The sequence below is a fragment of the Salminus brasiliensis genome, chromosome 19, assembly GCF_030463535.1.
Source record: "Salminus brasiliensis chromosome 19, fSalBra1.hap2, whole genome shotgun sequence".
Lineage (NCBI taxonomy): Eukaryota > Metazoa > Chordata > Actinopteri > Characiformes > Bryconidae > Salminus > Salminus brasiliensis.
In genome coordinates, this window is record NC_132896.1 from 6,360,469 (window position 1) to 6,376,592 (window position 16,124).

Sequence of the window (16,124 nt, forward strand, 5' to 3'; positions counted from 1 at the left end):
AGAATACAAAGGTATTTGAAGATATGTCATGGAAATTGAGAACATGAGTATTGAGTTTGTATCAAGCAAGTGGTAGCAGGATGAGTGTGATTTAATGTGCTTTTTGTGACTTTGCACATCCTGCACAGTGACTATTGTGCATGTGTTTATTGCTCTGACAATGTTGAAAAGATCATGGAGAATGGTTGTTTAGCTACACAGATTTATGAGAATGAGTGTCATAAAATGTTTGCATAATTTAAATTTCTGGAGTAATATATATATATATATATATATATATATATATATATATATATATATATATATATATATATATATATATAATCACTTAAGACTTTGTTTTAATATTGTAGATTTTGTTTTGTTTAGATGTTAAATGCTAAGAAAAGTGGTCACACGTAAACCTGTATGGCAGAGGTAGTGCTGTCAATTTTATGTAGTGGTGAAGTGGCAAAGAACCGAAATAACAAAAATATTACCCACACCAATGTTCTTATACATTCTAGATAAAATAGTACATAATTATATTGGATCAATATTGTGCAGAGATCCCTGAGCTTTACAGAAGCACTGGGTCCCAGGACCGGATGTTCTTGGCTATTTTAACAACGAAAATTCAATTTGTGATTTTATGTGAAATGTTCCTCGTTCATCCTTGGATGTGGTTTTTATTTATTTATTTATTTATTTATTTTTTATGTCCAACATAACTCTGTGTGAATCCGACAGGAAAGCTGACTTGACTCACTTGTTGTGACTGGTCTGATTAAGCTTTTGAGGAGCTGAATGCATTAACACCTGTTAGTAACAGAAGAAGCTGAAGATTAAGGTTGTTTAGCATAAGTGTGTCACATGTAGGGAAGCTGTTCCTTTCCTGTTCCACCTACTTTGTATGTTCTATTGCCTGAGGATTTGTATAATGATCTTTATCTTTTGCTGAATTAATTTAGAAAGAAGCTGTTGTTCTCTGTTGCTTTATGATATAAGCTGTCTACTCTGTAATTCCTAATGCCTTATAGTTCCTATTCATCTTAAGGTGGGCATTTCAGGGTATATGCAGTGTGTGTAGATTATACAGTTGAAGAGGAGACTAATAATAATGAATGTGTGTACATATTGATCAAACAATCAGCTGCGCTGTGCAGTCACAGTGGGAAAATTCAGTAGCATTATGTGATATTTCAAAAGCTTTTTGACAAATTGAAGGTGTAGACTGTCGATTCAATTATACGAAAGTCACGCAAGTGTATTGTTTGGGTGGAACAGCACATGACCTTGACTGTTGCAGTTAAGACATTGTGCTATAAACTCAGGCCCTTTACTGTTGCTTTGGATTTTAACTGTTCACTGTGTTTGATGGTAATGAGTGTAACACTATGGTAATAGCGAAGCCAGCATAACTGGGTAGATCTGCAGATTGACTGGCTGTTAGCTGCACACATGTACACACACTGCTTTTGCTTACTATCAATATCACAACAGTACATTGTGTTTCGTGACCCTGACACTGATTATTGCATGCATTTATCTTTAGGTATACTCACAGATTCATTTATCCCAGACTGCATAGCTGTGCACATGACTGTTTCACCTGCATCAACACTGTTCATCATGTTTATGGCTTAATGTCACATTTACTATTACAGTTGTTGTTTTTCTGATATTTATTCTGCTATCTGGTGTCGACCAGAGGAGGATGAGTTTCTCTCTTGGCTCTTCTAAAGGTTTCTTCCTTTCTGAGGGAGTTTGTCCTTGCTGTTATCGGTTCTGGCTTGCTCAAAAGAGATTTGGACCCGAAGCGGCTTTGTGACTTAAGGTTGTTTAGCATAACTTTCATTGTGAAAAGCACTAGATACATACATTTGAATTACATTTTGAATAGATGTTTGCCTTTATGGCTAATATGTGTGTGGTAGTGGGGTTGGTGTGGCGCAACAGATAACACCACTACCTGCCACTGAGCTACCACACCATGTGAGACTGGGAGACTGGGGTTCGATTCCCGGTCTGGGTGACTATGCTGCGCTACACCAATAAGAGTACTTGGGCAAGACTCCTAACGCTACATTGGCCCACCTCTGTAATACCAGTAACCATGTAAGCTGCTCTGGATAAAAGCGTCAGCTAAATGCCGTAAATGTAAATGTCAATGTAATATGACCGAAAGTTTTTTTTTATTTATTTTATATTTTTAATTTTTTATAAGTTGAATACAGAAAAAACATTATTGGCTTGGGTCACGCCTCATAATCCCATCTTTGTTTTTGTTAAATCGAAATGTTGTTCTGCATTCTCCTGACCACCTCAAATAATGAGTAGCTTAATCAGAGCTCAGTGATTCTTTTGCCTCCCACTCAAAGTTCCCACGCAAGTGTTTGGGCAGAGATTGATGAATGTTGCCTGCCTAGTCAATACGAGGCTCTTTAAAGTGCTGAAGTGCTGCAAGTTTGAGAAATCTTCTTGTATGTATTAGAATTTTTATCGCCTGTGTTTTTTTGAGTATGAATAGTAAATACACTATATTCTGTCTGTGGACACCCTTTCTAATGAACACATTCAGCTATGTTAAGTTGCACCCATTGCTGCCACAGATGTGCAAATGCACACACACACACACACAGCTTGTCTAGTACCTTTTAGACGACTATTGCCAATAGAATAGGACTCTCTGGAGCAGATAAACATGAGCCTGTTGGCACCATGCTGCCTAATGCCAGGCGAGGACTAGAGGGGTATAAATCCCCCCAGAGTTGAGCTGTGGAGCAGTGGAAGAACCGTGTTGGTGCTCCATCCAACACTTTTTTTTTTTTTTTTTTAGGGTAAGGTGAGGTGGTGATCATCCAACATCCTGACCTCACTAATGCTCTTGTGACTGAATGCAATCAGATTCTCACAGCAGTGCTCCAGTTACTCCAACAAAAGCAGGATTCATTCAGAAGAAACAATGAATGAGCAGGTGTCCCAATACTTTCGTCAGTGGGCACACATTTTAGGCATCTGTGAAAATTAAATATCTGTCTGTCTATCTGTCTGTCCATCTATTTGTCTGTCTGTCTTTATATATAATTTACTATAAAACATTTTTATGATCCTTCAAGCTATTGATTATGTTTTTATATGAAAGATCATATCTTAATGTGCACGAATGAAACTTGGTGCTGCTCCAGTTTTCTAGGAGAAGTACCCACTGGGCATTTAGAGGAGCCACACAGATTTAAAAAAAAATTTTTTTTTAATAATTTAATAAATATATTTTTAGGGCTCGTCTACGTCAGCCCGGCTCCGTCTCCGTGTCACAGAGAGCAGCCATTCATACAGGCGCTTCTCCGGGTTGGCGCGTGCCACTGAGCGGCAGCAGAAACACGCCTCTGCTCACAGCGCCCTCCGGACAGCGTGCACGAGCACGAGCAGCAGCACGAGTCTGCTCGGTCCGGCTGTGCTCTGAATATGCTGAAGTTTGAAAGGAATGCCCGAGGATGCTGAGCGCGCGGGCAAGCCTGCGTGGTGTGAAGGCGCGAGAGTCCTGCGAGCCATCGTCCCTCAGCTGCTCCCGCACTGCTGCTTCGGCTTCGGCTTGGGCTTGCGGTCACCGAGCGAGGCGGCGGACGGGTAGGTGCACCCGAGGAACAAAGGAGAGGAAAGAAAGAGAGGCGCTCGTGCGATGCTGTAGCTAGCGTCTGATACGAGCCGGCGCATGCATGCATGCATTCGTGCGTGCATACATACATACATGCGTTTGTGTGTGTTTTTTTAAGGGGAGACCTCGCGTGCTCGTTAGCCCCAGCAGGACATGCTTTGTTAGAGGAATTCCTGTTAAGTGAATGATCCTCCGCGTGCTCCGTGTCCTTTTCTTTGAAGGATGTTAAAGCAGGTGTGGACTCTAACCTCGAGCATGAGGAGCAGCAGACTCAGCGGAGATGAATTATTGATGCTGCTTTCTCTTTAAGTAACACAACGCAGCTCTGGCAGAACGCGCGAGCACAGAAAGGCTCCTCATAAACTCCATAACTCGTTTCTAGGACTAGCCGATGGCTTCAATCCCAGCCTTGTACAGAGTGTGACTTTGGCACCTTGAGGGTGGAGAGCGCAGCACGGCTCAGACCAGATGTGTGAGTAGTAACAGTAGGGGGCAGCACTGCTTAGACTGCCAGGAATCATGAATGTAAGGATGCTTGTAGTCCCTCGACCTTCATTGGGTAAAGTGGGACTAGCTCTTGGTTGTTTATGCCAGTGCCTGCAGGCTGACTACAGTGATTGTATTTGAGAATTCATGCACAGCACCAGAAAGGGTTCTTCTATTGTTAGGTTAGGTTAAAGAACCCTTTTCAGTACTTTATAGAACCAGAGGTTGCATTACACTCTGTCTGACTTTCTGTCATGTTGATTTTCATATTAAAATATAAGGATAGTCGTAGTCACTTAACCTTAACCTTTAGAGAAAGTGTGACTAGCTGCTAGGTTGTTTATGCCGATGCCTTCACACTACATGATTAAAATGATCGTATTTGAGGATTCATTTTTAAACAAAGACACCTTGAGGAGGGTGGAGAGCACAGTACGACTCCGGCCTGTAGGTAGTGACAATAGGCGGCAGCACTGCTTAGACTGCCGGGAGTCTTGAATGTAAGGATGCTTGTAGTCGCTCGACCTTCATTAGATAAAGGATGTCTAGCTCTTGGTTGTTTAAGCCAGTGCCCGGAGACTGTATTTGAAAATTCATGTTATAATGATTTATCATCTGCAAAAATGTGTGTGGATCAGTGAAAGTTCCTAGCTGATGCACAAACATGTCAGAAATGGCAGTGCCAGTGTACTGCAGGTAGTAACTGATTCATTAGTACTGTGTATTTATATATTTATAAGTGCTGAGAACTTCTATTAAGAGTAAATTTAGAATGACATTCGAGTGCCTTTTATAAATGAGGCCCCAGCATTGGTAAACACTGATGTATGCAGCTCTGAATAGTACCGAAAGAGTCAAAGAACCCTTTTTGCTTAAATTGTCTTACAGTATCACCTCAGAAATGAACTGATTGTCCTGAGTAACCTACCAATGTATCTATATTTCTATTTCTGTCTAAAGTATAACAATGTCGTGAGCTGATGTCCACATGCCTGAGTTGGTTAATGGGGTCAGATGGCATTTGGTTGTTTCTATAGTGCGAGGAAGCAGAAACCCAGCAGAAATCTGGATGGGGCAAAAGCTTTCACTTCACTAATATGGGCACTATTTCCAGCCTATTCATCATTTATTCAACCAGTAGAGAATTTGGGCCTCTGTGATCGCTTGGCTGCTTCGCGGGAAGCTAGTGTTTGTACAGGCCTGGGAAGAAGCAAGCGGATGTCGCTCTCTGGGAGGATGACAAAGGGAAATGTTTTGAAGTCCAATCTCTATGCCAGAGCTGTTCATCTTCGCTCTGTGCTCTGCTCCCTTGCCCCAAGGGCTTTTACTGGGTCGTCAGCGTCATCATATTGTGTAATGTGGTCCCTAAAGAGGAAGGCACATTTTATTAAAAAAAAGAAAAGAAAAAGGGTCTGTTTTTGGCCTATATGGTTTAATTGCTTTCGTAGACTGTCTAGAGATTGGTCTCTGGATGTGAGAGTTTCGATGTGTCTTTATTACTTAAAAAGCAGGTGTTTTTACTTTAACGCTTGTGTGATTGACTGTTCTGTACCTTGCCTCATTCATAAGCAGCCCAAGCTTGTCAACTCCATGTAACTTTAGCTTCTAGCTAAACTGCTGGAGATTGAGTGGGCTGATGCATAAAACGCTTTGGGTTTTTAAGACCTCCGAAAACAAGTATTGCAAAAGAGTCGTTACGTGGACCTTTATGGTCTGGAGAGTGAACAGTACGTTTTGAGACTTTTGAGACTATGTTGTAATTAGATTTTTCATGATATGGAAACTTCAAAATGGCGAATTGGCCACACGCATTACTGGAAAAAAACAGAACATGGTGTACCAATAACATAACCACTGTTGTCACCTGTTAAGGCTGCATAGTTATTACCATAGTTTATTTTTCTGTACTCGCCTTTACTGTTATTAATAATGCTGAATATGACTCATGGAAGTTGGCCGCAGTGGCTGTGTCTCTGTGGTTCAGTGCTTTCTCAAGGATATAAAGGCCAAGTTATCTGATCACTAGTCTACAACCATCCACTTTATTCATGTATGTGTTTGTTTATGCCTTATTATTTTGTTCCTGGAGCAGAGGTTTGTACATTTTCCAGTGTTTGTGGAACTGCAGTCCCACGGTTCAGACCAGTTTACTGCAGAGTGTCACTACTTCCAGACTGCAGCCGTGCACTCTGTCGACCCCTGCCTCTTCATTAGGCGGGTGTGCACGTGCATGCCTGCATGGTTCTGTCTGACTAGTGTCTCTTCTCTGTGTGTGTGTCTGTCTGTCTGTGTCTGTATGTGTGTGTGCGTGTGTGTATGTGCGTTGCTCCATCAGTAGCCAGCCCCGGGGGTCTCAGCTGGAGGCCGAGGTGGTGAAAATGAATCACGGACATGGGGCAAGCGGCGGGCTGGAGCGCTGCAGGGAGAGGCGTTGCTCTGGAGACCGCTCTAGGGATTCATCCCACGAGAGAGCTGAGGGCCAGCTTACACCCTGCATCAGAAACGTTACCTCTCCTACACGGCAGCAGCTCAGCGGTGAGATGAGGACAACTCAGTTCAGCCGAATTAAAATTGGAAACATTAACATATTAACACAAGGCATACAGGCATGTGGAAAAAAAATTGGATGCCCCATTTGGAAAATGTTAATAATAGAAATGTAATATACATGTGAGGCAAAAGTAAAAGGGCACCTAGCCTTTAGCTGAATTACTTCAATTTAATGTTTCCTATTACTGTCTATAAGTCACTTCTGTTGACTTTATAGTGTTTAAAGGGGATTCTTGCATGTCACCCCACAGCTCACTTTTGTCCCAATTTGGTTCCATCAATGAATCCACCCGTTCATAGCTTCCACTAGCACTAGCAATGCTCCAGACACTAGGAGGGTAAGGACTTGACACATGTCTCCTCTGAAACATGAGAAGCCAGCCACCCCCTCCCTTCAAACCGCGGCAGATGCGGCATTGCCAGGCAGCCGGCATGCTTGGAGGCCAACAGATACCCAAGAGTGAGCTTAAGAGTGATGAGGGGAGAGGGTGCCATCTTCCCGCCCAGAGGAACACGGCCAATTGTGCTTTCTCAGGCTCTGGCCATTGATGGCAAAGTGGCATGTCTCCGGATTCACAACCTCCTGATTGAACTTGTTAAAGACAGATATAAATTAATGGGATTTCCTGCTTTTTTACATGATTATATTATGCCCATATAACTTTAGTATTAGCCAATATATGAATATATTATTTATTAATTTTACTTAGTTCAAATATAAGTAACCAAAACTATTTAGGTTGTATTGACTTTGCACTCCAGCAGCACAAATCACAGCTTTAAGTAATTGCTCCATTTCAGGTAAGCTTATGTAATATGGAAATTGGCGCCACAGTTTTTCTGTGTTTCGCATCGTTAGTTAATGTAGCAGAGAGCTAGGAAATCTTTTCTTTTTGATTCTGTTTGAGCCATTTGGAGTCTCTTGCAAGTTAAGCATGCTATCCAGGATGTAAACATGTATGACATCCTGACAAGACGCACTGCTAAGCCTCAAAAACAGGAAGGTTACAGTATGCTCAAACATACACATGAGCCTCACAGAGTTCTGGGACAAAGGTCCTTCGGACGGGTGATTAAGATTAACCTGTATCAGAGTGATGGGACAAGAACATTGTGTGGATAAAAATATCTCAGCACACATCACCACAGCTGTGAAACCTGGTGGCATTGAGTTGGAGGTGTAGCTGAAAGTGAGTCTGGTTCAGTTGAGTTAAAGTGATGATATTTAATTTTTTTGCACCTGGGTTCCCCCTACTGATGGAAAGTGTAGTTCACTTTGACACCATTGCTGTAAATACAAATTGTGTTTTGAACGCCCCCTCATGGACAGCTATAAAAGTGCATTTTACAAACTGAGAGAAACAAAACTGGCATCTGAAGTGAAAGAAGCATGTTAAACATACAGGATTTTATAGTAATATTATTCAGCATTACACAGCTGCAAGAACATGCAAGAACTGAAAATAGCTACATAACAGGCTTGACAAAGGCTCACCTTCACAGACTGTTCTTTCATTTCTGATTAAGTGTTCTTGGAGTACAGAGCCCAAACATCAGTCTGTTAAAATCTGTTATTATTGTTAATAGCTTGTGCATGGGTGGCGGTTGCTTTAAGCATAACATTGTTTTTGGTTGGTTTGTTTTTTATCCTTCTCCACAGATCGAGACAGGGAAGTGGGTTCATGGTTGAGGTCAGCCAGCCCCAGGACTCAGAAAGGCTGTTCCTCTGGCTCCATATGTGGTGATTCCCACAGTAAATCTCATAGCTCAGACCTGATTTATGTTTATGAAACTGCTAAGGAGGGCTCGCGCAGCATCAGGACTACAGAGAGGGTCACCCTCATTGTGGACAATACGCGCTTCGTGGTTGACCCTGCTATCTTCACTGCTCAGCCCAATACCATGCTTGGCAGGTGAGAGAGGCTGGTGCTTTTAATATTTTTGCTGTGCATTTCATACTTGCATTCATAATTTTCCTTACCCATGTTTTTACTCATCTTTCCTTTTCTGTGTTATCTTAAATGTGTTTGGCATTTTGTATTATTTTAATGCTTATCTGACATTTTATTACAAATAAGGCCTATTAGCACAGTAGGTTCATTTGAGTCTAATTGAACTAAAAGCACATCATCTCAACAGAATGTTTGGAGCTGGGCGGGAGTATAACTTCACACGGCCTAACGAGAAGGGGGAGTACGAGGTCGCGGAGGGCATCAGCTCCACTGTCTTCAGAGCAATTCTGGTCAGTGCACTTTGCTTCTGAAAAAGTTTTGTCTGTATTGAGGTTTTGAATGTCCTGCTCCGGCTGTGTTTACAGCATATTGATTAAGTGTTGGATTAGTCTGCAGAATCGCAAACCTCATGACTTCAGCATAAAGGCACTCCTTTTTTTCAAGCTGATTGCAGGGATTCACAGTGTTTTAAAAAGAAAGCAGGAGAATCAGCAAAGTGTGCTTCTGCTCCTGTCTGGCCAAGATTCAGGGAGTGGAATTATGGTGTTAATGACTGGAAAGGAAAGGAGGAAGGCACACACAATTGCCACTGCACTGCATTTTGTATATTTGACCCATCCACGGCAGTGAACCACACACGCGCACTAGTGAGTAAATCAGAGAGCGCGTATACCCAGGTGGGCGGCTACCTCAGGGAGCAAGTGGGGGTTGTAACTTTTGCCATTTGTTAACCTGCTTTTGACAAATGCAGATTGTCTGTGAGAAAATTGGGACAGATTATTTTAGTTGATTGGATTTTTGTGCTGTTATTCTCCAGACAAGTGACTGTGTGTCCTTCTGAGCTGTGTAGTGAAGCTTCTGGGCTGTTCACTGGGGCTGAACTTGGAAAAGATTTAAAAATCTATTGTCGAATGTAATATGAAGTATTTTCAGTGCTGTTTCAGTGATGTAGTTGTTATTAAAATTGATCATGCTTGTTAAATTTAGGTTAATGTAAAAAGTCCAGGCCATACGATGCTGAATCTGTGGTGTGGCTCATTGTCTTTATTTTAAAAGGGAAAAATGCAGGGTAGATAATCAGGGTAGTGTTATGCAACGCCTCTTGCGCGGATAAGCTACTAATGCAGTGCAGCGTGCTCCTGTTTTCATTTCTGCGCTCGCGTGGTCTCTCGATTTGCTCTAGTCTCCAGAGACACAGAGCAAGAGAAAAAGGTAACGGTTCCTTTGCTTCCACCTTCAGCTGTTATTGTCTTTGAATAGTAGAAGAAGAGTCTGTTTGAAGCTGTTTCTCGGATATTAATAAAACATTATTTGGCTGTGTTAAGAACCAGATTAGGGAGTTCTGAGAGAATTTAATATGCCAACACTGGGGCAGTTGCATCGGTTCTTTTGGATGGCAGCGTAGACTGTGTAGACATCTCTGGCTTTTATTGTAAGCGATTCCAGGATGAGGTTCAGGGCACTGGGGAAAAAATTAAGACATCAATGAGGAGTGCTCAGAAAAACGCTCATACTCTGTATTGCGGAAACACTCAGCCCCTTCTCTGAGCTTCTGTATTGTAGAGGACATTTTGCTCCGTATTGTATGTGCATCTGAACGGTCTCCATTTGGCAGGTTTTGAATGCATCAGTGGGCCAAGGGGAGGGGGCAGCACTGTGTAGCTGACAAGCCATTTGCTTTGCTCGTGTGTGTGTGTGTGTGTGTGTGTGTGTGTGTGTGTGTGTGTGTGTGTGTGTGTGTGTGTGTGTGTGTGTGTGGTACCGCTGCAGTAATGGCTGCCCGCTTGTTTTCCCCCTGCGTGTCTCTCTCTTTTTACATGGCAGGATTACTACAAATCAGGGATAATCCGCTGCCCTGATGGGATCTCCATTCCCGAGCTGAGGGAGGCATGTGACTACCTCTGCATCTCCTTCGACTACAGCACCATCAAGTGCAGGGACCTGAGTGAGTATTCATTAACATGCATTGAAATTCAAGCAGTCTCTCTGAGTGGAAACGGAATCGTTGGGAGTGCAGATTGCCGGATGCTCGGCAGATCAGGTCATTAGCACTGTGCCTTGTATGTCTGCGTCCAGTAGATGACTCCTGGAGAGAATGGAAATAGGTCAATAGTTTCTGGTGTGCCCGTCAGATATAGGTCACTGGCCACAGCAGCTATTGATCGGATTGTCTTGGGTGTTAATTCATGCCTGCCGCTGACCTTTCAGTTTGTATGTCAGCGTATGTTACTGAGAGGGATACTCTCTCACCCTGACCATTGCTTTCAAAAGACATGTAACAAGCGTGCAGATTTGTTTACTTGAGTAATGCTGTACGTAACATCAAAAACATTAAAAATCAGACTTGCATGCAGCTAGTTGCTGTGCTATAGAATATAAATGGGTTATATATTTCAAGATGCAGAATAATACTGGTTTTGGCAGATATTTATTTAAAAAAATAAGTTACTAAATAAATAAATAAATAAAACTCATTGGACAGCTGTTTAGATTTGATGTTTCTATAACTGATATTTGATGATGATAGTAAATAAATATCTTCATTCTCTATATTGCTGAGGCTGGTCATTTTAATCTAGATTTTAACATTATTTCTAAACAAATTACTAAAATATAGTACAATAATAATAATAAATAACACATTATTAATTAATAAACATTTATTTTAAAAAGTGATATAAATAAATAGTTTTATATTGGATTTTAATTATATATTTGTATTTATTTATTTATATTATTATTAATATTACACATATTATTACATTTGATATATGGGACCAGGTAATATTTTTTGCTAATGTTATTAATACTTAATATATGTATTTATTCATGTATTTTTTGCAATTATAGCATTACATTCCAGTGCATAATAAATGTGTGTAAGCTGATCAATAGCAGTTTGAACTGAGCTCCCAGACATATTTCTTTTATTCCGTCTTGTGCAGGTGCACTAATGCATGAGCTCTCAAACGACGGCGCACGACGGCAGTTTGAGTCCTACCTGGAAGAGATGGTGCTGCCACTGATGGTGGCCAGCGCCCAGAGCGGAGAGAGGGAGTGCCATGTAGTGGTGCTGACTGACGATGACGTGGTAGACTGGGATGAAGAGTACCCACCACAAATGGGCGAGGAGTACTCTCAGAGTAAGTGCTTTTTAGCAGGGTGGTGTTATTTATAGTGCTTTCAGAAACACAGCCCAAGACTCAGATTAAGCTGAAAAATGGACTTTGCCATCGTGGTAAAATCTCAAACTGTAAAATCTCAACATTTTTACTCCAATCTTAGATACACTGAGTGCATTATTAATAGCTTGACATGTTGGATCATTGAATGTGTTTTTAAATATAGCAATAAATATTAAAACATAAAAAAAATTACAATGGCAATTTTTCTGAATGTTTTTTCCAAGGTTTTTTGAAGTCCTGAACAATGTCTGAACTGACATTTTTTTTATTTTTTCCTTTACTGTTGTGTAGTTATTTACAGCACAAAACTGTATCGGTTCTTCAAGTACATCGAGAATCGAGATGTTGCCAAGTCGGTCTTGAAGGACAGAGGACTGAAGAAAATCAGATTAGGCATTGAAGGTAAGAGGTTGCAAGGTGTTTGAGAGGTTCTTGCCACACAGTTCTAATTTACTTACCAGTGTATTATTGAAACTGAATCCCCAGCACTAAACCATCATATCCTTTTCCCCATTTGCCTTTTTAACGGAAGTACCTTTCTGAATGATGATTGAATCAGCAGATAATTGCATAAAAATGCATCAGACAGATGTTTAGATTTGACTGATATTTCAAACCGATCTTTGATGGTTTCTGAGAACATCTAAGCGGCCTCCATTTGGCAGGTTATGAATGCATTTGTGTGCACGAGGGAAAGCGTTTTGATGGCGTATTTATTGTCATTTCCTAGTGTAAGTTAATGCCCTAATCGGGAGTGGGCAGCAATTTTCTAAAAAGGTCTGAGCACCGGCTGAAAGAAAGAACAAGATGGTTAAAGGCTAAAAAATCTAGGAGAGACTTAAAACTGTGGATAGTCAAATGCAACAAGCAGGTCTGGTTTAGTCTTCCCTAAAGATGCAGTGTTTGAACTTGCTACTGCTAATGTTGCTTTTACTGAAGCACACATATTAAGCTACTAACGGCAGTAGTTATCATAGTACTATTAGCTATCATAGTAGTATTAACAGCTGTTTAGAATATCTAGTGAGCATTCAATAGCTCATCATTCCTACTCTGGAAGAACAGTGATGCTGGAAAACTAAAAAATCTGCAATTTACTCATTTTACTGTTTAGCAACAAAGATGTAGTGCGAGTTCCTGTATTTTAGAAAAGTTTACCAGTGTCGGCTAATGTGTACATGCATAATAGCCTTTAGCCATTCAGTCTTTTAGTATCCCTGTACATTTTAGTGTTAGTCCTGCTCCAACACACCTATTTTAAATTAAGAAGGGCTTGTTCAATAGCTGATTAGGTGGATCAGGTGTCTTGGAGCACAAAAAATACCAGAGTCTAGGACCAGGACCAGGACTGGGAAGCATGCCATTGTTGGAACATTCTGCAGGCTCCAAATTCCCTTTTGCATCAATATATGATGGACATGTGCTTCACCCTTTCAGGCTATCCAACCTACAAAGAGAAAGTGAAGAAACGTCCCGGTGGCCGGCCTGAGGTTATCTACAATTACGTACAGAGGCCTTTCATCCGCATGTCCTGGGAAAAGGAAGAGGGCAAGAGCCGCCACGTGGACTTCCAGTGTGTCAAGAGCAAATCCATCACCAACCTGGCAGCCGCCGCTGCGGACATCCCTCAGGATCAGCTGGTGGTCATGCACCCGGGGCCTCAGGTGGACGAACTGGACATCCTCCCCAACCACCAGCCCCAGCCCAGCCACCACTACGAGCCTGATCCAGATGCACCGTCCCCGGCTGTCTGACCTACGCCCTCCCCCCACCAACCGATCCCACCCCCAGCACACGCCAATCACTGCAGTGAGGAGCCACCCCAGACAGGCAGCCAAAACCACATTGCCTTTGTGACCCTCTCTTTTCTGCCTTACGAGCCTCAGAGACCAGCCTGCTGCCGCAGCAGAGGAGCAGAGAGCATGCAGAAAGTCTTGTGGTGGTTTGGGTTTGGGTTTTCTTTGTTTTATTTTAAAGAGCTAAAATCATTTTTGGTTGTAATAGAATGAAATCCTCCACCCACCTAACCCAAGAGAACACCAGAGGAGTAGCCAGTATTTAATTGCTCTGTTGATGTGTTTTAAAGAGGAACACCACTTCACTGAGATGATTGTGATCATGATCATGCCAGTCGTTCGTCACAGAGAAAGCTGCCGCAGCTAGATTGTTGATGTTGTTGTAGACTCTCAAAAGTAATGCAAGCATACATGGCACATGAACCGAACACTCCAAAAAAAAAAAAAGAGAAAAATGGAAAAAAGCACCAGAATGTCACGAGTCGTTCGGCAAATATATCGTGCTGCACAGGCAGTGTGCAGGCAACTGAAATAGCAATAGTATAGACATTTCATATTCTCTACAAAGTGGTCTATTCAGTTAATGCAGTGATTCCCAGTCTTCCAAACACAACGCAAAGGTCTGAGGCTGGGCCCACGATTACCGTACAGCTGATCAGTAACTGCTCTCTAACGATGTGACAATTACTGCTCAATCAGACGAGTGATGTGTTGCATCCAGCTCTGTTCTAAGATAAAAAAGCTCAATTTCACGATGACGGTTGTGGTGCTGTGTCGCTGTTGTTGTAAGACTGTAAGATGCGAGCAGAATGGAGCCTGAGCCACTCTCGTGGAGCACCTGTGGAGCCTCACTGTGATGCATGGCCTCTGAGTAAAAAATGTAAAAGTACACAAGTGATGTCACAACCTTTTACTGTACTGTTCTTATTGCTTTGTTTTCATTTGTAGCGGCGGTGGAGTGCCACTGCTCCAAAGACGACTTTGTTCTGAGTAGCATATGTTGTTTTATAGCTTCAAAAAAATGTTATTTTAATAAAGGTATTTAAGTCTGACTGTTTTGTTTATTAAATACGATGGTGAGCAGGACTGTGCCCTATTCACCATCCCCCACATGTGAAAATCCTGATCACTATTGTTGTGTACTTGTGTTTCTGTGCAGAGAAGAAGAAAGTGAGCTAGAGATTTAGGGGTGCAGTTGTTTAATTCGACTGTGCAGGAGCTCTTAGTTCACAGTCCGCTCTGCAGGCAGCACAGCCCCAAGTTCTCAGCTTTAGGGAGGGGCAAAATGGGTATTCTTTAAATAGATGGTCAAACTTTAGGACTTTTACATTTTAGGCAATATCTGCCTGACCCTGCCTGACCCTGCTTCGGACCCTTTAACCTCTTGGCTGTCTGCATCTCCATAAAGTCTGCATTCCTGGTACACCTAGTCCCCATCAGATCAAACTACATTTCCACACATTAACCAAAGTAATAGCACTATACAGAGCCCTGTTATAGGTGGGGAATGATTGCGGACACACCATTATGTGCGTGTGGTCACTACTGTGTAAGAGCAGAGTGCGGCTTCCTTAAAGAAGCTGTGTGTGAATCTATAGGCCAAACAATGCAATGTATTATGGGTTTATTATGTGTTTATATATTCATACATTATATTTTGTGCAGTGAGGTGCAATGTGGATCATTAAAGTGCAGGACAACACTATAAAATGACAGCACCCCAAGGTAGCGCACTATATAGTGAATAGGGCCGTTTTGGAAACAGCTTAGCTTTATTGTAAAGCAGCTGTACATGAGAATTAGTATTGTTTGCTTATGGGCTCCTCCTACATATTACAAGAGTGTAATTTTCTTTTGCCCCCCCCCCATAAAAACAAATTGCGCTATGGGCGCCTCCTCATGGACCGCTGTATACATGCATTTGTTGACAAGCTGAGAGACAGAACTGGCATCTGCAGTGAAAGATGCATGTGGACTGAGGTGGTAGAGTAGAATTACAGGACGTTGCCCTGATTAGACTCGGGTTACGCGTTACTGCACGGTTCTGGTGAGAAGTTTCGTGCAGCTCCAGCAAAGTTCCATAGTGCAGTAGCAGGCTTCCGGTCTTACTCCGAAATCTGTGAGTAGTGTGTGTAAATGAGGCTGTCAGCTACACATCAAACAGGACATATTACTAATTATGTTATGCTTACATCTGTCTTTTATGAGGAATCATGATCCATGATGCACTATATGGACAAAAGTATGAGTGCTCATTCATTGTTTCTCCTGAAATCAAAGGTATTAGAAAGCGGTTTATCCTGCTTGTGTTGCAGTGACTGTGTTTCTACTGTCCAGGGCATATGGCTTTCTTCTAGATTTTGGAGCATTGCTGTGAGGATTTGATTGCATACAACGACAAGAACATTACTGAGGTCAGGATGTTGAGTGATCACTACCCCACCTCATCCCAGAAGTACTAGATGGAACACCAACCATCATTCCAGAGAACACAGTTCTTCCACTGCTGCACAGCTCA

The 16,124-nt window shown here is 41.9% G+C and overlaps 1 protein-coding gene across 4 annotated transcripts in view; it reads left to right on the forward strand.

The window, feature by feature from the left end:
* btbd10a (BTB (POZ) domain containing 10a) overlaps positions 1-14,658 on the forward strand; it is a 19,770-nt gene extending 5,112 nt beyond the window's left edge. Inside the window, exons 1-8 of one of the 4 annotated variants that reach the window (XM_072663887.1) lie at positions 3,307-3,609; positions 6,459-6,658; positions 8,334-8,586; positions 8,813-8,915; positions 10,450-10,570; positions 11,571-11,768; positions 12,102-12,212; positions 13,248-14,658. In XM_072663887.1, the coding sequence (XP_072519988.1) occupies positions 3,467-3,609; positions 6,459-6,658; positions 8,334-8,586; positions 8,813-8,915; positions 10,450-10,570; positions 11,571-11,768; positions 12,102-12,212; positions 13,248-13,564 (1,446 nt within the window). In that variant the 5' untranslated portion in view covers positions 3,307-3,466 and the 3' untranslated portion in view covers positions 13,565-14,658. Of the gene's footprint in view, positions 1-3,306; positions 3,610-6,458; positions 6,659-8,333; positions 8,587-8,812; positions 8,916-10,449; positions 10,571-11,570; positions 11,769-12,101; positions 12,213-13,247 lie in introns of those variants that run through there. The other 3 variants (XM_072663888.1, XM_072663889.1, XM_072663890.1) reach the window with 3 other exon arrangements.
* The last annotated feature ends 1,466 nt before the right edge of the window (positions 14,659-16,124 follow it).